This window comes from Entamoeba nuttalli, assembly GCF_000257125.1.
Source record: "Entamoeba nuttalli P19 unplaced genomic scaffold asmbl_3656, whole genome shotgun sequence".
Classification (NCBI taxonomy): domain Eukaryota; phylum Evosea; order Mastigamoebida; family Endamoebidae; genus Entamoeba; species Entamoeba nuttalli.
Window position 1 is genome coordinate 1 of NW_008576241.1, and position 12,225 is coordinate 12,225.

At 24.1% G+C, this 12,225-nt stretch overlaps 2 protein-coding genes across 2 annotated transcripts; one reads left to right on the top strand and one right to left on the bottom strand.

Moving 5' to 3' along the window:
- Positions 1 to 42: 42 nt before the first annotated feature.
- Positions 43 to 1,362, bottom strand: ENU1_076450 (ruvB family DNA helicase, putative; the record flags this gene model as incomplete). Its single annotated transcript, XM_008858560.1, has 1 exon — positions 43 to 1,362. The coding sequence occupies one exon, from the start codon at positions 1,360 to 1,362 to the stop codon at positions 43 to 45; it is 1,320 nt and encodes a 439-aa protein (XP_008856782.1).
- Positions 1,363 to 1,845: 483 nt separating this feature from the next.
- On the top strand, positions 1,846 to 11,520 carry ENU1_076460 (hypothetical protein; the record flags this gene model as incomplete). The annotated part of the gene is made up of 1 exon (XM_008858561.1): positions 1,846 to 11,520. The coding sequence occupies one exon, from the start codon at positions 1,846 to 1,848 to the stop codon at positions 11,518 to 11,520; it is 9,675 nt and encodes a 3,224-aa protein (XP_008856783.1).
- Between the last annotated feature and the right edge of the window lie 705 nt (positions 11,521 to 12,225).

Sequence of the window (12,225 nt, forward strand, 5' to 3'; positions counted from 1 at the left end):
AAAAAAAAATAAAAAACACAAATACCTTCAATCAAAATTTTGTTATAAAGTACTTGCTGATTTTTTTGCATCAGCAAACAATGAAATTGCCATGTCAACATCAGCTTTTTGAATTACTATGTTACCATTTGTTTTTGCTACTATAGATGTTGGTGTTAACATTTGAAGAGTAAATCTTAATGATGTTTGTGTTGCTAATTCAGCTAATGATAATAATGCTTGTTCTGATAATTCAACATTTTCTACTCCTGCACGAATATTAATAATTTTTAAAAGTTCTTGAAGAGTATATTGTTTTGTTACAATTACTAATAACCTATCTAATAAATCTAATGGTATTCCATGTGGTGCAAGATCTTCTGTTCCTCTCACTTGGACTAATCCTCTATTTGTAGCAAATACAACAATAGGTGCTAATGTTGATTCTAATGCCCTATTTAAGAATGCAAAACATTCAGCATCTAACATATGAACTTCATCAATAAATAACACTCCTGGAATTAATTCAGCAATTCCTTGACTAATATATTTATTAACCATTTTATTAACTTCTCTTCTTAATTTATCAGTCATTTCAATTTTTTTCCCTCCAAAAGAATCAACTCCATTTGGTGATTTAATATTAGCTGCATCTAATTCATATAATGAAACATGTGTTATTACTTCTCTTTTTTGATGTACATCACCACTAGGAAGTGAAACAAATTTATCATTTTCAAGGTCATGTTCTAAAGCATAACTATCACATTTTCCCATTCTTTTAACATCACCTGATTTTGATTCAATACTAATAACATCTCCTAATGCAACTTTTTCAACTTGTAATTTATCATATATTCCTGGATCTAGTCTTAATTGTTTTGTTTCTTTATTTGTTTTTAATGAAACAATTACTCCACATACTGTTTTTCCATATCCTCCAACAGCATTTGGTTGAAATTCTGGACTAATTTCTTTAACTTCTCCAATATATACATCTTTTATTTCTGTAATTTTTATCCCAATTGCTCTTCTAAAATTCTCCATTAATACTTCTGTTTTTTTAATTTCAGATGAAAATACTTCTGACCCTACCATTGCTCTAAATGGAACATGTTCTCCTAATTCTTTTGCTAATGCTTGTGCCAATGCTGTTTTACCAGTCCCTGGTGCTCCTGCAAGTAAAATGGCTCTTCCAGCCATTCGTTTTGCTTTTACCATGTCAACAATCAACCCAAGTGCTTCTCGTGCATTTTCTTGTCCAACAAGTCCACATGTATTATTTGTTGCATTTCCATTAGCATCTAAACCAAGTCCAGTGATATGTGAATGAGAAGAAGTACGTTCTTTTGGTTGTTCATTGTGGAGTTCGACAATTTCCATGTTAATTAATGATTTTCAGTTTTTTAAATGTTTTTCTTTTTTTTTTGTTTTAAATAATATTTTTTATATTTTTTATTTCATTAAATAAATATTAAACTGTTTAATCAGTTTTGATGGACACTAATCCATCCTACCACATCAAAGATGTTATTCTTTTAATATTACAAACATATATTGATTTAACAAAAGAAATTAATGAAACTGAAGTTTGATTTTTATTTTTTATTTAAAGTGTTAAAAAAAAAGAAATAGAAATTAAATAAGAATAGCCTGATAATAAAACAATAAAAGAATTACAAAAGTCTTTAAATGAAAACAATACAGAATTCTCTAAATGGCTTGAAGGAATTACACATCATGTTGAAAAAGAATATCCATACGTTTCAACTAAAATGAATTTTGAAAATTTCTTCTTTAAGTTTGTTATTATTTCTATTAACTTCATAAAAGAAATAATTACCTTTTAGAACTAAAGCACATCAAATGCTTTTATCAAAAGAATTTAGAGATTTAACTAATTTAAAACAAAGTGATTTAATCAATTATCAAATTTATATTCATAGAGCAGTTGTTACACATACTACAATGTATTATACTCTAAATTATATTTTTTGTAGAACTATGCTCTCTATATTATTTAGTATTATTAAAGCATTTTTATCAAAGGCATTTTATGGAATTGGAAATCCATTAGAAGAACTTAATAAAATGCAAGAGAAATACCAATCTCCTGTATTTGTTCTTTTTCAAAATGACTTAATTAATGATTGGTTTATTGAAACTCAACAACAACTTAATCAATTTAATTATCATCCATCATTATTAATTGAAACATTAAATACTACAAAATCATCTCCAATTATTGATTCTTTAATAACAACATATCGTCAAATAGTATCATTTTTTGATTCAATTTTATTTCTATTTGGACAACATCAACATTTTACACCAGAATTTAAATTTAATACACCATTAACACCAATAATGGAAATGCTTAAAACAAGTTATCAACAATTACAAAGTGAAGCATTTAAAGCATTTGTACATTTTACTATTACAATAGCAAATGATCATTGTGTTCCATTAAATAGAAAACCAGTTGGATTTGCAAAAGATTTTTTGGGACTATGTGAACAAATCCACTTTTTTCTTCCATTTCATTTTATTAATATTGAAGATAATTTTGTAGATACTAAATTTCAACAAAGTCAATTAAAATGGTATTTTTCTATCTTTACTAAAATACTTGAAAAAGTAAGTGAATGTATTATAAGTGGAAATAAATCAAAAATGTCAACATTAATTTGTGAGCTTGAAGAAGGAGTTGCTATTATTAATAATTTATCTCAAGATGAAATGGATATATTACTTTGGGCACAAACTAGAATGAAGAATCATCTTACTACAATTGAAAAATGTATTGATGATAATAACTTTTCTATGATAGTTATTACATTAAAAAGATTAATTCAAATTAATTCTGTTGTAAAACAATATTGTATGCTTCTTTTACCAAAGGATTTTGATAGTTATGAAATTGAAAAATTAGAGAAAGATTTATTAGGTGGATTAAAACAATTAATGGAGAAAACAATTACTAAAGACCAATACATTAATTTAACTGATAAATTTCAAATTCAAATTCAAAAATTAATTTCATCAGCTATTTGGAAAGGAAGAGATGAAGAGATTGTTCATTGTGTTATTACAATTCATTTAATTTCTCAAAAATTTGATTCTTTTACAAAACCACAAAGACAACAAGCAATTTCTACAATAAAAGAAACTATTAAAAGATTTATTGTTTGTTGTAGAGAAAGAAAACCGGTAGATAGAACATTAATTAATCTACTTGATAAATTAGAAGTATTTTCAATTGAATATGAATCTATGGAAAAATTTCAAAATATACTTCAACAACTTCTTACTATTTGTGAAACAATTTTACCTGAAGTTATTGATTGTTTTGAATATATTGGTGAAGTTGCAATGGAATATTCACACAATTTACTTGATATGATGTGTAATATGTTTCAAAAACATGTTTTTTATAGAGGATTTACATTACCAACATTTTTAAAAGAATGTATGGCATATGCAATATCAATACTTACTAATTCAATACCAATTACAAGTGTTACTGAAGAATTACCATTGTATTGTAGTTATATTCATTTAGAAGCAACATGTATTGCTACAACACATAGTAATCATCAAAAACCAAATAGTATGAATGATTGTTTAAATGCTGCATGTAAACTTGAAAGTGATTTATTTAAATTAACATCTACAATTTTAACTTCATATAAATATTCATTTAAATATTTTTCTCTTCAACAACGAATAAATTTTACTATACTTACATTATGTAATACAGTTAGTTCATTTTGTGTTAATTTCTTTTCCCAAAATATTCAAACTCAAGAAACACACTTTAATCTTCTTAAAGAAGAGTCTAATAAAATATCAACAATAGTAGAATATTTATTATCAGATTCTAATTCAAATGTTCATCCTTCTATATTATCAATTTCACAAATGTTTGATAAATTTTCAGATATGGTATTACCTCTCATTCAATTATTAAAACAAACAAATGGAAAACTTGATACTAATGCAAAAGAAGCATATACACAAGAATTATTAAGATGGAATAGATTAATAGTTGAAGTATGTTTAAATAATTGTTCAATAGAACGTTTAGTTGAAGATTTTGCAATACTTTCTAATGAATTAAAAAATTATGTTTCAGGAACAGATTTAACAAAACATTGTTATGCAATTAGTGGAATGTTTTCATTTTTTAGAGAATATATTTGTCTTGTTGATAAATTTTCATTAAATTTATTATATCCTTCTGTTTCATGTAAGGCAGTTATAATGCTTAGTTTATATTCTTATTCAAAACAATTTGATAGAACACTTCCAACAATTGATTTAAGTGCGATTGATGAAAGTACATTCTTTTATATAAAACAGTCATATAATAAACTTCTTGTCTATTTAATCTTTTTAGTAAAACCATATGTAAATTGGAGTAGAATGTATCTTGAAATAAATGAATTAATTGATGGATATGAAACAAAAAGTTCATCAGTACAAACAAAAATTAAATCATTCTTTATAAGGTCATTAAGTCTTGTTAGTTGTTTTTTACAAACAAGAGAAACAGTTGATTGTTTTGAAATTGCATTTAAAGGATATTGTAATGATGTATTATCAACTTATAATAATCTTCATATTCCAATTGAAGTCTTACAAACACTGAAAGAAATGTTTATTAAAAGAGCTACAGAAAAAGAGTATATTGAAGATATTATTATTGATGTAGTATATTCATTTAAATTATTTAATACAATTAGATATAATTCAGATTCTTCTTCTTCTACAAGAATAGAATTTCAACTTATTAATTATCATATTAGAAAAACTCTTGATAATGCTTTAAATATAATAAGATTAATGTCATCAATGAATTCTTTTAAAAATAAAAATATTATTAACATTCTTCATCTTATTGGTACATTAAATGAAGATTATTCTTCAGTTACATCAATTCAAGATACAAAAATTATTCAACAAAGAGTCACAATAATTCTTTCTTCATTTACTCTTGCTATTCAGAAATTAATAAATTTTGAAAGTTATTATTCAAATAAGATGTTATTCTTTTATAAACAAATTATTATTTTCTATTATTTTGTAAAGAATCAAACAAATGATGAAAACCAAATATTATCAAATCAACAATCATGTGAAAAAATTATGCTTGAAGCTAGAAAAATATTTTCTCAAGTTGTAAAAATTAATAATGTCTTTTTCTCTTTTACAGATGATACTATTTGTTTATCAAATAAAGGAAATACATTATTATCAAAACGTATTACTAATTTATTAGAATCATGTAATAATTTACTTAATAAATTTCAAACATTTTCTTATGACAATCTTAGTGCGTCAAGTAATGAATTAACTATTGAACAAACTAAAGTTATTCTTGAAAAAATTAATGATGTTTTAAGTTATAAATCTAATTCTTTAAATAAAAAAATTATTGATATATGTGAAAGTGTTGTAGATGGATTTGTCTTTTTTGATCAATTTAAAAATCAACCTACTTCTCTTCTTCTTTCACTTAATTTATATGAAACTTATTTTAGAAAAATATCTGATATTGTTAAAGCTGCTATTTTAGCAGAAATTGAAACAAGAAGAGAATTAAGTGAATATCCTCAATTAACAAATATAATGCAATGGAAATTTGATTTATATCATTCAAGTATTATTAATTTTATTCTTCCTTTTCGTCAAATGTGTTATGAAGTTATTGAAAAAAAAGATATAATATCTTCTGATATGGTAATTCAACAAATTAAAAGGATAATTCATGACACAGGAATTGAAGATAGAGTATTTTGTAATAAAACTATAAGAGAATTCTTACTTCACAAAGATTTAATTGATCAAAATAGATTAAGAAGAATCAAACATTTAAGAATTCTTTATGATATGACAATGAATCAATTTACAAAAGAAAATTGTCAAATTTTCTTCAATAAAATAAAAGAATTTAATATAGAAGATGGAATTCCATATCTTGAAATGAATGAAATAGAATTTAATGAAGAGTTAATGAATGGAATGAAACAACATATTCTTAATAAAATTCAACTTTTCATTCCATCTGTTAAAGTTTTTGCAGAAGAATGTATTAAATTTTATAAATCATGTAATGTATTATTACAAACAATTTCCATGTTTAGAAACTCAAATAGTCAAATAGAAACAATTAGAGAAACACTTAAAAGATATTGGAATAAATTAAAATTATTATTAACTAGTATACAATTATTTGATTATATGAGTCCTTCTATAGGAAAAATATTATCTCAAGAATATAAAGTGATTGAAAAACATATTATTGAAATGATTAATTTTGGAAATAAGACAAATGATATTGACCATTGTTTAGATGAACAACTTCCTTTAATTTATAATGACTTAGTAGTTATTGCAGGAATTTCATTTCTTCAACATAATCAAACAACAGAAATTATTAAACTCTTAAATAAAGCAATTGACAAGAAAAATCAAGATAAACATATTGAAACATCTATTTGTTCATTTATATTAAAAGTAGCACAAAGTATTGTTTTAAATTGTGAACATCCATTTTTTGCAATAGAACAAGTAATAGACCATGGATTTGATAAAAATGTAACTACAATTCAAAAAGCATATTCACAAATATTTATTATGAAAAAAATTTGTCATAGTCAAAATACAGAAATAAATAATATTCCAATTGAATTAACACCAATTATAAAAAATATTAAAGAAGCTCAAACAATAGAAGAAATGATTATGACAAATGATAAAATGTTAACTGAAGAAAAAAAATATTTTGATATTTTTCATTTTAAACCAACAGGATTTATTGGTCAAATTGAAGTATTTAGAAACGCACAAGAAAATACAAATCAATTTAAAATTAATCTTCACCAAATGGAACAAAATAAAAATCAAAATTGGAAAGAATTTGGATTAAAAGTATTTAAAAGTATTCATGAACCAATATTTGAAGAATTTTATTATCAACTTTTTCAATTTTTAGTTCTTATTGCTTCTGTTATTCAAACATTTATTAAAAGAAAATTAACTTGTGGACAACAATGTGCTATGATTAAAGAATTTGAATTATTTATTACTGTTTCTAAAATTCTTCAAAGAATTTTAGAATCATTTGAAAGGGAAAATACTTCTAATACTATTATAACAGAATTAACTCATTCAATTAATAATTATCTTAATAATTGGAATGAACCTATTAATGTTATAAATAATATTATCAATACAATTCATTATTTTCAACAACATGACAAACAAAATATTTTTGGCACAGCTCAAGAATGGTATAAAAATAAAGAATCTATTCTTCAAGAATTTGCTCCTATTGAAAGTTTTTTAAAAATTACTGAAGACCAAATTAATAGAGCAATAATTGAAGAACAATTATCTTCTTCTAATAGACAAAATTTTATGCTTGCTATTGATAGATGTTTAGGAAATTCAGGAGATCCTCAACTTATGGAATTATTTGATAAACAAAGAGAATTATTATCACATTTTGGTAAATTAACAAGAAAAAGTGCACCTTATTTTATTCAATGGATTGTAAATATTTTACAAACATATGGAACATTAAAACGTTTAGCTTTAACACAATTTAGATTATTAAACATTATGTATAAAAGAATTATTTATATTCAAGCATTAGGTCAATGCACTTTATCTGATTATAAAGAAATAGAAGATTGTATTTATGACTATTTAAGAATAATGAGATATATGACATTATCAACAAGAAGTGCATCTTTAACACAAGACTCTGTTTCAAATACATCTTTTTTTATGAATGAATATTTTAAAGGTGTTACAAAAATTGAACCAACAAATTTAAGTGGTAGATTAAGATGGATGATTGAATTATTTGCTTATTGGAACCAATTACAATTTTCTCCATCACCATCTTATGCAACTTATTCTCTTCATGATTATTTAGTATGTCAAAAACAATTAAAGATAATTGATAAAGGAAGTATTATATTCTTATTAATGGCATATGCATCAGTAATGGATATTACAGAACAAGAACATTTTGATTTAATTAAATTATCTTCAGAAACAGATAAATTAAATGGGAGAATTGATGAGACAATAAGAGACATAGAATATACAACATATGATTGGATTGATTTTTATCATAGTATCACAGACTTTGAAAAAGGAAATGGATCAATTAACACTAAAATTAATAAACTTTTAGGAGAATGTATTGTTAGAGGTTATTATGAACAAGGAAATACTTTTATGGATGTTGTAGATATAATACAAAAACTATATTATTTAAGTGAAAGAAATTTAAAATTATTTAATCAAACAAGTGAAGAAATTGATACAACGTCTGTTATTCAAATGGTATTAAATATTGCAGATGAAAGAGTTCTAATTTGTAGAAAAGGTGTTTTATTAATTCAACAAGAAGGTAAGAATTTTGATGACTTTTGTAATTCATGTAGTTCATATGTTGGATTTAATGATTCTCCATCAAATTTTATAACAAGAGATATTATTAAATCATTTACTCAGGCTATTCAAATTAATGACAATCATTCTATGATAAATTATACACATACCTTACTTCACTGTGTTATTGGTCCTGTTTATCATTTAATGATTGCATATTATCAATTACGAGCTGTTTTAGGTAAAATTTTATTACTTTCATTTAGAGACCAACATACAAAAACATTTTGGTTAGTTTTACAACGAAGTGAAAGGTATTTTGAAAGATTTATTGGTTGGATTCAATTGATATGTGTTCTTCAAAATATTGATTATGACACAGCATTTAATCAACCAATTCAACTTATTCGTTCACAAGTTTCTAAAAGAAAATTGAGAGCAGATGATTTTAAACCATTAGATAATAAATTTGTTGAAGTTCTTCATCCTATATTTTTAAGAATTGTTTTTGCATTAGATGATTTATTAACTTATAAAACTAAAGATGAATTAATTAATGGGATGAAACAATTTCTTCCACTTATTTCAGAGTCAAATCAATTTGTTGATTATTTATCAAAAAATAATCTTGGAAATATTTCTAATCCATTAGTACCTTTTCATTCATGTTTTGCATTAATTCAATCATCTCCAGAAATTCTTGATCAAACCGCATTATTTGGAGTTAAAAAATATTTAAAAAATCTTTCAGAATCTCTTTCTACAATTTTTAGACTATTTGATGTTCAAACAACACTTGTTAATGATTTAGTTGATAAAACAATTAAATCATTGAAGAATGAAAGTGTAGATAAAAGTAAAAAATATTTTAATGATCTTCATAGATACTTTAGATTATTCCCAAGAATGTATTTATTAGTTAATTCATTCTATTCTATTTTTGATGACACTGTTTCAACTCATATTCATTTATCTGATTTATATGATTTATTATGTGAAATATCAATTGAAGATAGAGAATCTTTAACTCCAAGTAGATACATTGAAAAAAATAGAGAAAGGTCATTTTCTGATCCATTACAACCATGTCTTAATAAAAGAATAATTAAACCTATTTCATCAAATAATCCAGATACATCTCTACCTTCATTTAAAAAACCAGCTCAAAATCCAATTCGTTTGTTAACTAAATTTAAAAATTCATTTAATGCATTTTGTCAGTCTCATCTAAGATTTGGAGGATATTTTGTTCAACTTATTCTTAATGTTATTACATTAATTAAAACAACTCCTGACACACAAACCCAAATTGATGAACTTTTAGAATTATTAGGAAATGTATATTCATTATGTTTACCAATAGTATGGGTTGCACAATCAGCAAAATTATGTCTTGTTAAATATTATGGATTTAGTGGTATGCAATTAAAAGGAATACCAAATCAAGTTAGAGGGTCAATTAGTAGCTTATTAAAAGATGTTGTTGATCCAGTCAATGAAGAAACAATTAAAAATCTGAAAAACACATCACTAACTGTATTAAGACAATTACTATTAGGACTTTCATTTAATATTAATATTGTTGGATATTTATATCATAAAATTATTAGTATTAAAAATGCTGTATCTGGAGATGCTCATATTTCTCTCCATCCAACAGCAGTAGGTATAATTCTAGAAACAGTAGGAAATGAAATTAGTAGAGCAGTTTATGACATTCTTTCAGAAAATCCAAAAAGAAAAACAGAATTACCAGTAAGATATGTTAGAGAATTACAAAAAGTATTATTATCAGTAGGTGTTAATCAAATTCATAGAAGAATTACTGATGTTTCATCTTCATTAATGATAGATGCAGTTCCATTAAAAGCAATACAAAATAACGTATCAATTTTAATATCAATTTTAATTCAAAATTCTCCAACTGAAGAAATGTTAAGTATTATTCAAAAATATTATAGATATGCTTTTAAAGATATGAAAGGAAGTCAATTAGTTAATGAAAAAAGAGGAGAAAAAGTTAGAAATTTAGTTCAATTAATTTATTCACAAGTATCACAAAATCCAATTGTTATGAATGATATTGGAAATGAAATGATTGGAATATTATCTTTAACTATTTATGTATGTTTTTCATGGAGAGGATATAATGATGTTATTGAAAGTAATATGGCAATTCAATTAACTTTAGCTAAGATTCAATTCTTATTAGAAGTTTTAAGTGATGTTGATTTTATCAAAAATAGTAAAAAAGAAGTTATTGATGTATTAAAACAAATTAATGATACAATGAATGCATTAAATAAACACCCATTTATTAATAAAGACTTTATTATTATAACTAAAGAACTTATTCTTGTTATTTGTCCATTATTATCAAGTATTACAACAAACCATATTGAATTAAGTAATAATGCTGATGAATTACTTTCTATTCTTCAAGAAATTGCTTCAAATTCTGACTTAAAACAATCATTTGTTTTATCATCACTTTTCACAACAAAACTTATACTTCATTCAGCAATGTTTTTATCTGAATTTTTACTTGAAAATGACGTTAATATCAAATTAGTAGAAGAACGTTTATCTGAATCTTTAATAATGGCAATTGCATTAATTACTTTCTTACAAACTTTTCCTGTAACTGATAACCATACAAGAAGATCACAAAGAGTTATAAATACAATCAATAAAATAATAGAAAATAGTGTCATGTTATATAAACTTAAAAAATTAAGAGCAAAAAGAAATATTAAAGAATTTCCTTCATCATTTAATCCAATCAATCTTCCGAAATTTAGAAGTAATTTTAAAGTATCAAAATCAATTGAAAAAATAGTTAATGCAATTCAAAAAGGAAATGTAAAAGAAACATTTAATATAATTCATAAATTCATTGAATCAAATAAATATATTACTATTACATATGAAGAATTAAATCATGTTGAGAATGATCCAATCAAAATTGATGAATGTATTCGAAGAATTGAAGCAATAACATTATTAAATCGTATTATTTGTTGGGTATTAATGATTTCTCATAACTTTACAACACCAGACGATATACCATTGATTTGTTTAGAGATTGAATCTTTCATGGATTCTACTGAAACCATTTCTCATTCTAAATAATGTCTTTGTGTGTTATTCGTTTTTGTTCTTTTCATATAGAAAATATATTTTTAAATCTATTCAATCTTTTTATAATAGTAATTAAAAAATAAAAATTTTACGGATTTATAATGGAATAAAGAGTTCTGTTTATGTAAAATATTTTAACAAACTTAAAATACTATCTTAGAGAAAAACACTCCCAATTGAGGTGAAAAAAAAACAAAACTAAATCATAAAAAACTAAATGAATTAAAAAAAAACTTAATCAAATTAATTTTAATTTAGGGATAAAAAAGGGTAAGATGACAAATACTTTGAAATTGGTCTAATTTAAGAGAGAAAAACCTTTAAAAGAGAAAGGAATTATGTAAATCAGATCTGTATTACAATGACTGAAACACCAAAGAAAGATGATGAAGTTCTCATTCAAGAAATTAATGTCAATTCAACCTCTCCTTCACCAGAAGGTATTCATGAAATCAATGATCTCTTTGAGGGACTTGAGAATGCTGATGCAGAAGAACTATCTACTGAACATACTAACAACGAAGAAGCCTCCACTTGTATTCATGAAAAACAACAACCAGTTGATGATATGGATATAGAAAGTAGTGATGATAAAAAGCATAAGTCATCAGACAGTTCTTCTGAAGAAAAGAAACCGAAAATGAAAAAAGATAAAAAAGAAAAGAAAGACAAGAAGGATAAGAAAGATAAGAAAGA